Raw genomic sequence first — 14,562 nt, 5'->3', positions numbered from 1 at the left:
GAAGGAAGAAAGGAAGAAAGAAAGAAAGAAAAAGAAAGAAAGAGGAAGAAACGGATGAAGCCTGAATTGGGGAACTAACTACTATAAAGATCTCTTAAAAATAGAAATTTTGCCAAAAATAAAAAGTTAGGCTAAGGAATTTAATTTTAAGCCTAGTTAATTGCCTATATGTCTTGTGGTATGAAAATTTGATAGCAAAGCTTCAATTTTAAGATAAGAGTACTGTATAGTTTACAGTCAAATATAAATTTTTGATATTAAAGAAGTACTGAATGAACAATTTCTTCATATTAAAGATACTGTTAAAATCCTACAGACTATGTATTTCTTTCACTTTAAGGTATGCCACAGCTTTAGATAGGTGAGGAGAAAAAGGAAGTGTTCAAATACTTTTTTCAGGATGCTGACAAAATCCTCTGATCAAGATTTACTACTGGATATTTGGAGAAATTAATGCAGGAGGAACAAGTACCTTCACTACAGAGAATAATCAGAACCCCAGCAGTAGCTCTATAAATAATTATTGAGAATAAACAGAAAATGAAATAATTAGGCATATCGTCTTTCAGGAAAAGGTATTTTTAGACCCGTCAGGGCAGTTATGTCTGTAAAGGTTCTATTGTTTTCACTGGGGAGGAGGAGGCAGCAAACTTGTTCCTGAAGTTAAATTGAAATAATTGTTCATTGTTTTCCCAGGAGGCATGACCTCACAAAGTCCCGGTTGTAGTCATCACATACAAATCAGCAACTGCAAAAAATGACTTGTTAGGTATTTAAAGTAAAATTTCATTCTAAAACATCAAAACAGACTTACTCAACTTCCTAAATGAATGTTAACATTTGAATTTGTGTATATGATCATAAGGCCAGCTTTCCTAAATTTTAAGAGCTTAAAAACTGTTTAATTCAATGCAATAAAACACTTGTGGCATTTTCTTAGTCATTCAAATTGCAGGGCACATTGCATAAAAAAATTTTGTACAATAAGCTTTATACACTAAATGAAATATGAAATATGGTACACTGTTTATAGAAAGAGAAATTCAATTCTAACATATATTATATCTCTGTGCTGTTAGTAGGGTAAAGTTAGAGTTGTCAAATTAAAAAAAAAAAAAACACAGTATGCCCAGTTCTATTTGAATTTTAGATAAATAGTGAATGACTTTTTGGCATTAAGAGCATCCCATGGGGCTTCCCTGGTGGCGCAGTGGTTGAGAGTCCGCCTGCCGATGCAGAGGACACGGGTTCGTGCCCCAGTCCGGGAAGATCCCACATGCCACGGAACCGCTAGGCCCGTGAGCCATGGCCGCTGAGCCTGCGCGTCCGGAGCCTGTGCTCCACAATGGGAGAGGCCACAACAGTGAGAGGGCCATGTACCGCAAAAAAAAAAAAAAAAGAGTATCCCATGGATCTACTGTATTTTTATTTGGTAAATCTGACAAGCTTAGGTACAGATAATGGTGTCTAATGATTCCATATGCTTTGGAGATCGAGACCCAAAGAGAGCACAGTGATCTAAGTTTTGAAAAGATGGTAAATCTCAAAAAGACACCTATATTCTCATAAAAGTTAACTCTCTCTGTGATGCTAACCTTTTGAATTGTCAAATATTTCAGCTTCCCTAAATATCAGCAGAAAAATACAGAAAAACAATATTTTCACAAACACGCACACAAAACTGCTTAAAAAGAACTATATCAAAATATTAATCAGTGGATATTCTTGTCCTGGATAAAACTATAAGTGATTTTTTTATTCTTTCTACTTTTACATATACTCTTTAATTCAAAGGAAAAATTTTTACTAATGGAGAATAATTAAAAGTTAAAAAAAAATCTTTGGAGCTCTAAAAAATAGAAAGGAATGCTTTCTATTGAAGCTATTAATATATTCTTGAAAAATCTGTAGGGTATACAATTACAAGCCTATTTAATGGGGGAAAAAGTCATTGCCAAAGCAAACTAGCTATCATCTGAAATAATCAAACATTTTTAAATACCAGGGTGTCATTCAGTAAATAAACAAGCTTCTGTTCTAAGTACTCAAAGGGAAGAGTTTAGTCCCACTGTGTAATCATTAGCTAGCCTGAATTAACTATAGGTCAAGATCAAAGAATAGTATTGTAAAGGTACTTACTATCTTAAAGGGGATGGTACTATATTATCCTATAAGAGTGAATGCGATCAATACAGGTAGCCAATCCAGATCCAATACTCTTCAGATTTTTTTGGTTTTGTACTTAAACTTCAAAGCCTCCTCCTCAGTAATCCCTTGAAGTATGCAATTCAAGTTAATACCTTGTCTAAGGCAGGATACCATTGGCCCTTTAGACATTTAAGATTACTACAGCAAGAGAGACTGCTCCGTGTTTATTGTGTTACTCACAATTCTCCCTGAAATTAATATGCAAAGAATAATGTGGGCATGATATATCTTGACTTGCTATAAAAGTAACTTCTACTTAAAAGATAATTTTACTTATGGAGTAAAATTTATGGAAACATCAATCAGCTTAAAGTCTCGGTTAGCATAGAGAGTTGTGCATAGGTTACATTCATACTACAGGGGTAGTTCACAAGAAACTGAGGATGCATCTCTAAAAAACGGCTTCTCAAAGTACCTGAGGCAAAGGAACAACTTCTTTATTTCAAATTTGCAAAAAACCAATACTTTCATAAAATAAAAATAATTCACTAGACATATAGATTGCCAACAAGCACATGAAAAGATGCTCAACATCGTTAACTATTAGAGAAATGCCAATCAAAACTACAATGAAATATCACCTCACACTGGTCAGAATGGCTATCATTAAAAAGTCTACAAATAACAAATGCTGGAGAGGGTGTGGGGAAAAGGGAACCCTCCTACACTGTTGGTGGGAATGTAACTTGGTTCAGCCACCGGAGGTTCCTCAGAACACTAAATATAGAGTTGCCACATGATACAGCAATCCCACTCCTGGGCATATAACCAAACAAAACTATAATTCAAAAAGATACATGCACCCCTATGTTCATAGCTGCACTATTCACAATAGCCAAGACATGGAAACAGCCTAAATGTCCATTGACAGATGAATGGATAAAGAAAATGTGGTATATAGACACAATGGAATACTACTCAGCCATAAAAAATAATGTAATAATGCCATTTGCAGCACCATGGATGGACCAACAGATTAACATACTAAGTGAAGTAAGTCAGAAAGAGAAAGACAAACACCATATGATATCACTTATATGTGGAATCTAAAATATGACACAAATAAACTTATCTAAAAAACAGAAAGACTCACAGACATACAGAACAGACGTGGTTTTCAAGGGGATGGGGAGGGGGATGGATGGATTGGGAGTTTGGGATTAGCAGATGCAAACTATTATATATAGAATGGATAAACAACAAGTCCTACTGTATAGTGCAGGGAACTATATACAATATCCTGTGATAAACCATAATGGAAAAGAATGTATATTTATGCATAACTGAATCACTTCTTTATACAGCAGAAATTAACACATTATAAATCAACTATACTTCAATAAAATAAATTTTTAAAAAATAAGTCACTGGAAAAGAAAAAGATAAAAAATACACACACCCTTGGATGTTGTGGCAATATCACATCGCTAGAGAAGTTTATTCTCGATTTCTATACTTACTTTATCTCAGACTGGTAACAATGTACAGACCAGCACTGGTCCATGAACCACACCTTGCAAAGCAATGTCTTAGATCATACTTACTACATGTTTATACAGATAGCAACAAACGTGTTAAAAATTCATAATAAGAATTTTTTAAATTACCTCTTCCTATAAGGACTCCAATTTTTGAGTCTAATTTTTCTCCTGGGTCACAACTTCTTGTCACTAATTTGAGAACTGGAAGAAAAGGTCTAACATCACAGAGTCTTCTTGTTTCATCTTCAAGCTCCTCATATACAGCAGTTTGATTCACACATGCAAACATATAGGAGTCAATTTCCATAAGGAGGTTAAACATTGGGTAATTATGAACTTGTTTCCATAACATCTGCAGGAAAAAGTAATAAGACATTTTCTGAAATGGAAATACTTGCTCAAGTGTACAAAGATATACCTACAAGAATGCTCACTGCAGCACTCTTTGGAAAACTCAAAAACTGAGGACAAGCAAAATGCTTGGCAATAAGGGATGAGTTAAGTGAATTACGGAATATTACAGAACTGTGAAAATAAAACAGAAAAACACAGTAACATGGAAAGCTATACGAGATATATTAAGGTTGGTTTCTTTTATTTTGGGGGTTTTTTTTTTTTAATTTTTTTTTTTTTTTTTGCGGTACACGGGCCTCTCACTGCTGTGGCCTCTCCCGTTGCGGAGCACAGGCTCCGGACGCGCAGGCTCAACGGCCATGGCTCACAGGCCTAGCCGCTCCACGGCATGTGGGATCTTCCCAGACCGGGGCACGAACCCGTGTCCCCTGCATCAGCAGGCAGATTCTCAACCACTGCTCCACCAGGGAAGCCCGGTTTGTTTCTTTTAAAAATAGCAAATTGCAAGAGAATATGAACGGTATTTAACCCATTTTTGTAAAGTAATATAATGGTATAATGCAAAAAAAATGCATTTATATAAACAAAAGTATTAAACGTGAAAATCTATGAAGAATAAGAATCACTGAAGACTTCCATATTTAGCATTCTTGTGAACATAATTTCTAATTTAAAAAAAGAACATTTAAAGTATGTATCATCTATCACCTCCATACAAAATTTACATTATTTTTGTCCTGAATTCTTTTCCATTCACCAGTTATCTCCATTAACTAGCACTGTCCTGTGAGGATGAGCAGAATCAATTTCTCATGATCTCTCCTGAAGTCTCCTGGATGAGATCATATAAAAGGTCACCACACAAACACAAGGTGGATTACATATTTTAACTGCAACCAGGACAAAAGCCAACAGCTGAGGGATAAAAATCGTGACCAATCCTCAGATTCAGTTATATAAAACAAACAAGAGAAACTGATACTAGGCAAAAAAAAATAACAAAAAATAGGTAAATTGGACTTCATCAAAATTAGAAACTTTTCTGTATCAAAGGACACTATTATGAGAGTGAAAAGGCAACTCACAGAATAAGAGAAATTATTTTCAAATTATATGTTTGATAAGAGATTACCATCCAGAATACATTAAAGAACTCCCATGACTCAACAACAAAAAACAACTGAATTAAAAAATAGGCAATGGTCTTGAACAGACAATTCTACAAATGGTCCATAAAAACATGAAAAGATGCTTGAAATCATTAGCCATTAGGGAAATGCAAATAAAAACTAAAATGAGGTACCACTTCACAGCCATAAGAATGGTTATTAGTTTAAAAAAAAAAAGGAAAACAAGTGTTGGCTAGCATTTTGAGAAACTGGAACCCTTTAGCATTGCTGGTGGGAAAGTAAAATGGTACAGTCATTGTAAAAAAAAAAAAAAAAGGTTAGCAGTTTCTTAAAAAGTTAAAACAGAATTACCATATGATCCAACATATGGAGAGCAGGGATTCATACAGATACTTGTGCACCAATGTTCAGAGCAGCATTACTCACAAAAGACAAAAGATTATTATAACCAAAATGTCCATCAAAAGATGAATGAATAAACAAAATGTGGTATAGCCATACAATGGAATAATATTCAGTCTTAAAAAGGAATAAAATTTAGATACCTGTAACAACATGAATGAACTTTTAAAATACTATGCTAATTGAGAAAACCAGACACAAAAAGTCGACTACTGTGTGATTCCACTTACATGAGGTAGTTCGAATAAACAAATTCATAGAGACAGAAACTAGAATAGAGACTACCAGGGACTAGGAGAGGGGAAGTTTATTATTTACTAAGTACAGAGTCTGTGTTTAGGATGATGAAAAGTGCTGGAAATGGATAGTGGTGATGGATTGGGCAACACTGTGAATATACTTAATACCAAGAAACTGTGTGCCTAAAAATGACTCTTACGGTAAGTTTTATGTTACACATATTTTACAACAGTAAGTTTTTTTTAAAGGAGCAAGGTTTCAATGGTTAATTCAGCTTCAGCTATAGCCACAAGCATCCATACCTGTCACTTGTGACTATAAAAATAAGTGTAGTATCTGCCCCTGTAGGGTGCCCAAAACAATTAAAAAGTGATCCCTTTTCACTTAAGGGATTATGCAGTTCTAGAATTCTTATGTCTCCCTGATGAAGAAGCTTGGGAAAGAGTTAAAAGGCTGTCCAAAGTCAAGCGCTTTAAAAGGTTTGTCATAAATACTTTTTCTTAAATATGTCATAAACCCCAATTTCCATATTGGGTTCAGCTATTTGAAAAACATTAAAGAGAAAGTTTAGGAAAATAATTTTACTTATAAGTCATAATCTTCAAAAATCAATAGTACTCACCAATTCGCTTGAAAAAAATCATCCAACAAAACATGCAAGCCTTGTTATGTGAAAGAATTTGCTTTCAAATGAGGACATAGCATTCATTACTGGGGGAAAAATCTACTAAACAGCAGAAAACCTTTTTTTCCCCCAGAGTGACCATGAAAAATAGTGAGGATGGGGACAGAAAATGGGGATTAGAAAGGGAAGGAAAAGGAGAGAAGAGACAACCAACGAAAAATTACTTGAGGAAAAAAAAACGTGAAAAGCTCAAAGACAATTAGTACAAAGATCTTACCTCAAAATAAAACTTTCTAGAACAAGTCAAATTCCTTTTGATAACCTGAACAAACCTTTCAAACTAGCTAACATAAGCTAATTTGTCTTCATTCAGGTATCACACGTGGATTTTTTAAAAAATTAAAAGTGAGTGGGAGTCAGAATGAGAATGTTTTATATAGCCAATAAACAAGATCCAAGACACAGTATGGATCAAAATCTTTAAAATGTAATGACTTATAAACTTCTCTCAAATTTACCATATGATTTACATTAATAACATTCTAAAATGGAGGAACATTTTCCCCTAAGTGATATAAATAGTAAGTAAGCTATGTTTATAGAAATTCAGCCTGATAACATACCTGTTTAATATAGGACATGGTAGCTTCCCGAGGTACCTCCAACTGGATATAAATCCCAGTGGGCAAAAGGAAATCCACAGGTATGGAGCCATCAGATGCTATCTGTGAATCCACTGCCCAGATGTCAAGGATGTCTGCCATAGCAGGAGGCATTATGAAGCGGTAGCACATTCATAACCATGGGGCTCTAGAAATCAGTAAGTAAAACTTAGTGAATTAATTAGCCAAATTTTATACTAAAACATGATAAAGCTTACCAATCCATAATTAGTCCTTGGATTTCAATATAGCCAACAATGTAACAGGAGGCCAATTAAGTTAAGCAAGAGTAAGCCACCATAACTTAAAAATACTTTTGGTTATCACTACATAAATTATATATATATACCATACTGATTTAAATTCAACATAATAAGTATATGACATGTGAAAGATGAAAGGTTTAAGGAGTACAGGCTCCTGAGAAATCCGGTTAACAACCACTCAACAGGGGATTCTCTCCAGACTTTACTTAGAGAACTGATATCCGCTTCTTCAACCAAATTTTTCTTGGCAAACTCCATGAAAAATGGCAATCAAGAGGGCCTTCCTTCAAAAATAATTTTCTATCAAGCTCAAGAGAGAAATAAAATGTCATGAACTTAGTCCCATGACCCACAACCAAAGTATTAAAAAGACCAAATCCCCCAAACCAGCTGGCAAGGCCCTTTACGCTATGACTCTGGCCTGTTTTCCTTTGCTTCTCTGACTTCTCCACAATCCAGGCTCTTGTGCCACAAGTGCCTTTCGCCTCCTGCTGCTAGACCTATGTTCACAGATATGTTGACACTGCCCATACAAAACCACTATTCCAACAAATGCACCCTTCAACTGGGCCATTTAAGTCTCATCTATTCCTTAAGGGCTTCCTTCAAGAAAGCACAATAATCCTGGGAAGAACATGGGCACTGAAGTTAAAAAAAACAAAACAAGGTTCAAATTCCACTTATTCAAAACATTCAAGTATCGTGTCAAAAGAGACAGGCGTCAACCTGAAGCATTTGGGGGCATCAAAAACAATAATGACATCCATGGATTGAAACACATCAAATATATACAAATGTGAGACAATAATGATAGAGAAAAACCCTTTATTGGTCAACGTTGGAGATTGATTTGAAACAAACCTGGGAAATTTAAATATGGATTAAATATCAGATAATTTTAAGGAAACTGTTCATTTTGTGAGGTATGATAATGGAATGTTATGTTTCTAAAAACCAGTCTTTATCAGTCAGAGACACATAATGAAGTATATATAGGGATAAAATGACACTATGCTTGGCATTTGCTTTAAATTATTCCATTTTTTAAAATGTGAATGGGCAGCTGATTTCAACAAAGATGTCAAGGTAATTCGATGAGAAAAAAAGAAAGTCTTTTCAACAAATGGTACTGGAATTAGTAGACACCCATATGCTAAGAAAATGAAGCTCAATCCATATCTCACATCAAAAATTATAAACTTGGGCTTCCCTGGTGGCGCAGTGGTAGACAGTCCGCCTGCCGATGCAGGGGACACAGGTTCGTGCCCAGGTCTGGGAAGATCCTACATGCCGTGTAGTGCCTGGGCCCATGAGCCATGGCCGCTGAGCCTGCGCGTCCGGCGCCTGTGCTCCGCAATGGGAGAGGCCACAACAGTGAGAGGCCCGTGTATGGCAAAAAAAAAAAAAAATTATAAACTCAAAATGGATTGTAGGCCTAAATGTAAACACTAAAACTGTAAATCCTCTAGAAGAAAACATAGGAGAAAATCTTGTGATCTTGGATTAGGCAAAGAATTCTTAGATACGACACCATAAGCACAATTCATAAAATAAAAAATTGATAAAATGAACATCACCAAAACTAAAAACTTCTAATCTTAAGGAAGATACTGTCCATAATATAAAAAGACAAGCCACCGACAGGAGAAAATGCTTACAAATCATATAAAGAACTTGTATCCAGAATACATAAAGAACTCTCAACATACAATAATAAGAATACAGCTCAGGGCTTCCCTGGTGGCACAGTGGTTAAGAGTCGGCCTGCCAATGCAGGGGACACGGGTTCAAGCCCTGGTCCGGGAAGATTCCACATGCTGTGGAGCAACTAAGCCCGTGCGCCACAACTACTGAGCCTGCGTGCTGCAACTACTAAAGCCCACGTGCCTAGAGCCCGTGCTTGGCAACAAAGAAGCCACTGCAATGAGAAGCCCGCGCACCACAACAAAGAGTAGCCCCCACTCGCTGCAACTAGAGACAAGCCCACACGCAGCAATGAAGATGCAACACAGCCGAAAATAAATAAATAAATAAAAATTTTTTAAAAAAAGAAAGAAAATCCTGAATTCCTAAATTTGTTAAAAAAAAAAAGAAAAACAGCTCAGTTTTTTTAAATTGGCAAAAGATTTGAACAGAGGCTATCAAAGGAGATAGATGGATGATAAAAGGGCTCAATATCATTAGTCATATAAATTAAAGTAACAGTAAGACACCACTACACACCTCTTACATGGCTAAAATTAAAAAGACCAACCATACCAAGTGTAGACAAGGAAGAAGAGGAACTGGAACTCTCATACACTGCTGGTGGGAATGTTAAACAATAGAGCTACTTTGGAAAACAGTTTGGCAGTTTCTTAACATACACCTACCATATGATCAAGTCATCCCACTTCTAAATATATACCCAAATAAAATGAAGGCATATATCCATGTAAAAACTTGTACATAATTGTTCATAGCAGCTTTATTTATACTAGCCAAAAATTGGGAAAAATTCAAATGTCCATCAACAAGTGAATGAATTTTTTAAAAAGTGGTACACTCGGGCTTCCCTGGTGGCGCAGCGGTTGCGCGTCCGCCTGCCGATGCAGGGGAACCGGGTTCGCGCCCCGGTTTAGGAGGATCCCACATGCCGCGGAGCGGCTGGGCCCGTGAGCCACGGCCGCTGGGCCTGCGCGTCCGGAGCCTGTGCTCCGCAACGGGAGAGGCCACAACAGAGGGAGGCCTGCATACCACCAAAAAAATAAAAAAAAAATAAAAATAAAAAAAAAAGAATATGCCTGCCAATGCAGGGGACACAGGTTTGAGCCCTGGTCCGGGAAGATCCCACATGCCACGGAGCACGTAAGCCCACGCACCACAACTACTGAGCCTGCGCTCTAGAGACTGTGAGCCACAACTACTGAGCCCGCAAGCCACAACTACTGAAGCCCGTGTGCCACAACTACTGAAGCCCACACACCTAGAGCCCATGCTCCGCAACAAGAGAAGCCACTGCAATGAGAAGCCCGCGCACTGCAACAAAGATCCAACGCAGCCAAAAATAAATAAATTTTTTTTAAAGATTAAAATTATAAAATCCCATCTATACCATTTACCAGCTATGTGAATTTTGGTAAGTCACTTAAACTTCCTGAGCCTCCATTAACTAAAAAAGGGATTCATAATAAAATGCTCCTCCTGGGAACACTGTGACAAATGAAGGAGCTAATATGTGAGAGTCTGACACATTGCAATTTCTGCTAAATGACAGCTTTCTCCCTTTACTGAACATCCTGGCCGTTACTGATTCCCCTCTTCTAACTCTTATACCCCACAGCCTAGATCCACCACACTGACACTGTCATAAAGGTTCTGAATCTTTCACATGTGCAAGCCTTGTTTCTATAGGCAGAACAGAACAACGATTAAAGATTGTATTCTCAGAGTCTAACAGCTTAGTTGTAAAACCTGGCTCCATCACTCGCTAGCAGAGATCTTGGGCAAATCACATGTCTTCTTCCTATCTGTGAAATGGTGAAAACAACAGTAACTACCTCATAGCATACTTATTAACACTGAGTAAAGAATGCCTGGAATATAATAAGCCCAATGTTTGTTGCTACTTATTAATTTTTTTAATTCAAAAACTGTTAGTTCTTTTGAGCTGTGAGCCACATATATTCAACTACTTTTGTTTCTCCAGAAGTGATTAACAGATAGTAGCCATTTGTAATTGTTTAATGAACTTAAGACCAATCACTATTATCCCTACTCCAACAATTTTAAAAAAGGAAAAAAAAAAAAAGCTCACAGGATAATAGAATTTATAACACCTAAAGGTAAGTACTTACTATGTGTCAGCATTCTACTAAAGTCTTACATGCGTTACTATATTTTATCCTTACTGCTATCCTGTGGCAATACTGCTACTCCTCAAGAAGCAACCTGAGACTTAGAAAATCTGAGATCTCATGGATAAAAAACAGCAGTCCTAGGATTTGAAGTTGGGTCTAACTCTAGAGGGTGAGCCCAACACCACACTCTACATAATAACTACTAAAGCACCATAAAAAGAGTCTGAGACATTTAACCATAATAAACCACATTACGTTGACTGTAAGCTCCTTGAGGTCTTGTGCCATGCTTCTTAAAATACTGTCTCTCATCACAGTGTACAGAGAAATCATTATATGAAGAAATTGTAAACTGATAAACTTTCACAGACAAGAACAAAACTACACAAAGTTACTACAGATGTCATTAACTGTCGCTGATCCTAGAGACGCTTTAGGCAAATCACGGCAGAACAGCCTTTAGAGATTGTCTTCAGTGGAGGAGCTTCTCAGCTTTCCAAGTATTAGGCATTCAAGAAATATTTGAGGAATGAAAACATGTTACATCAAATTTTAAAGACCATGCTTTGCTTACCTTCAAATACCACCATGCAAAGACAAACAGGGGAAAGCCATCTCCTGAACACCAAGTACTACATATGAGTTAGGAGTTGTCAACAAAAGCTGACAGGACAAACTAAAGTTAGCATTTAAAACTGAGATGAGTTTATGAAACATCAGCCAACTGTCACAGAATTACAATCAAGATAAACCTGTATACTCCTCCCCTGGTTTCTTCAGCATAGATTTTTGGCAAGATTCTCACAACTGAAGCCAAATCACCTGAAGAATATCCATAGTAATACAGGAGCACAAAACTATAAAAACAAAAACTCTGAGACCTCACCCTTACCAGACAACTGGAAATGATGAGACTTCCTGAGCCTGTGGAGACCAGAGCAGCAACCTTTTCAAGGAGACATATTGCACCTCACTACCCAACAGCATCAACTCCCCAGATTCAAATTCTAAACTTCTTGGGTATTAGAGGCAAAACCACTATGGCAGATTTAAGAATTTCTTGATGAAGCAGTCATACCTAAAATGAATTACAAGAACGAATTCATGGGCCCCTACCTTCCTTACTTTCTAGATCTGTCATTCAACACTCCCACACATACTATCTTTAATCCAGCCTTGCTGAACTGCTGATACTTGCCAGCATTTCCCATACTCTCTCCTGCCCCCTACCTTAAACCTATCATCCCTCTCCCTAGGTTGTCCTCAGCTACATATGTCCTGACCAACTCTTAGTCTTCTAGACTCTTGGAATCCACCCCTAATACTCCTCTGTGCACCCAAGCACCAGGGCATATCTGTGTCAAAGCAGGAGCACACTATGTTGAAGCTTGTTGCTTAGTGAGAGCTTCCCATCCTCCTACTATTTCTGGCTCAATAAATATTTACTTCTGGCTGAATGAATGAATGAATTCCAATTCTACGGAAATCACTAGAACAATTATATTGGATCATTAAAAAAGTGATTTTTTTTTTTGTTCTTTTGGCCGTGCTGCACGGCATGCGGGATCTTAATTCCCAACCAAGGATCTAACCCATGCCCCCTGCAGTGGAAGCACAGAGCATTAACCACTGGACCGCCAGGTTAGTCCCCCTTAAAAATGTGATTTAGGGGGCTTCCCTGGTGGTGCAGTGGTTGAGAGTCCACCTGCCAATGCAGGGGACATGGGTTCGTGCCCCAGTCCGGGAAGATCCCACATGCCACAGAGCGGCTGGGCCCGTGAGCCACGGCCGCTGAGCCTGCGCGTCTGGAGCCTGTGCTCTGCAATGGGAGAGGCCACAACAGTGAGAGACCTGCGTACCGCAAAAAAAAAAAAAAAGTGATTTAGGTACTTTCCAAGTGGTCCAGTGGTTAAGAATCTGCCTTCCAATGCAGGAGATGTAGGTTCGATCCCTGGTCGGGGAACTAAGATCCCACGTGCCACAACTACAGAGCCCACACGCTCTGGAGCCCACGTGCCACAACTAGAGAGACACCTGCAGGCTGCAACAAGGACCCGACACAGCTAAAAATAAATTAAAAAATAGCATTAGGAACTGGCAAAGTAAATTGCAAGGGTCAAGTATTTCTCTCCTGCCACCTCAAAATGCATCGTAAGGTTTAATCCTTTAGCTTTACAGTTAACCATGTTCTTTGCTTACTAAAGCAACATCACACCAATCTCCAAAATCAATACCCCTACCTTTAATATTTTTTAAAAAGTTATTTTATTGAAGTATAGTTGATTTACAATGTTGTGTAAATTTCTACTGTACAGCAAAGTGATTCAGTTATACATATATGTACATTCTTTTTCATACTCTTTTCCTTTATGGTTTATCATAGGATATTCAATATAGAATATAGTTCCCTGTGCTATATAGTAGGACCTTGTTGTTTATCCCTTTATCTTCTATTTCAAGGACAAAATTCTCATATTGAAAATATCAACTTTTTGAGATAAAATCATCAGAAAGATTCTAATGATTCATCAAAATATTGATGATGCTTGAAAAGCAATACTGTGTTTACAATCATAGGAGGGGACTTTAACACCCCACTTTCACCAATGGACAGATCATCCAAAATGAAAATAAATAAGGAAACACAAGCTTTAAATGATACATTACACAAGATGGACTTAATGGATATTTATAGGACATTCCATCCAAAAACAACAGAATACACATTTTTCTCAAGTGCTCATGGAACATTCTCCAGGATAGATCATATATTGGGTCACAAATCTAGCCTTGGCAAATTTAAGAAAATTGAAATCATATCAAGTATCTTTTCTGACCACAACGCTATGAGACTAGATATCAATTACAGGAAAAGATCTATAAAAAATACAAACACATGGAGGCTAAACAATACACTACTTAATAACGAAGTGATCACTGAAGAAATCAAAGAGGAAATCAAAAAATACTTAGAAACAAATGACAATGGAGACACGACGACCCAAAACCTATGGGATGCAGCAAAAGCAGTTCTAAGAGGGAAGTTTATAGCAATACAATCCTACCTTAAGAAACAGGAAACATCTCGTATAAACAACCTAACTTTGCACCTAAAGCAACTAGAGAAAGAAGAACAAAAAAACCCCAAATTTAGCAGAAGGAAAGAAATCATAAAGATCAGATCAGAAATAAATGAAAAAGAAATGAAGGAAACAATAGCAAAGATCAATAAAACTAAAAGCTGGTTCTTTGAGAAGATAAATAAAATTGATAAACCATTAGCCAGACTCATCAAGAATAAAAGGGAGAAGACTCAAATCAATAGAATTAGAAATGAAAAAGGAGACGTAACAAC

At 37.1% G+C, this 14,562-nt stretch overlaps 1 protein-coding gene across 3 annotated transcripts in view; it reads right to left on the bottom strand.

Moving 5' to 3' along the window:
- The window catches only part of PIK3CB (phosphatidylinositol-4,5-bisphosphate 3-kinase catalytic subunit beta), a 202,928-nt gene that overhangs the window by 104,066 nt on the left and 84,300 nt on the right, over positions 1-14,562 (bottom strand). For all 3 annotated transcript variants that reach the window (XM_024131871.3, XM_028489344.2, XM_028489340.2), the window contains exons 3-4: positions 7,064-7,250; positions 3,816-4,041 (exon numbers count right to left, since the gene is read on the bottom strand). In XM_024131871.3, coding sequence (XP_023987639.1) covers positions 3,816-4,041; positions 7,064-7,234 — 397 coding nt within the window. In that variant the 5' untranslated portion in view covers positions 7,235-7,250. The remainder of the gene's footprint in view (positions 1-3,815; positions 4,042-7,063; positions 7,251-14,562) is intronic.

The sequence above is a fragment of the Physeter macrocephalus genome, chromosome 1 (genome assembly GCF_002837175.3).
Source record: "Physeter macrocephalus isolate SW-GA chromosome 1, ASM283717v5, whole genome shotgun sequence".
Classification (NCBI taxonomy): domain Eukaryota; kingdom Metazoa; phylum Chordata; class Mammalia; order Artiodactyla; family Physeteridae; genus Physeter; species Physeter macrocephalus.
The sequence above is the reverse complement of the archived record's forward strand: the minus strand, read 5'-3'. Positions and strand labels throughout refer to the sequence as shown.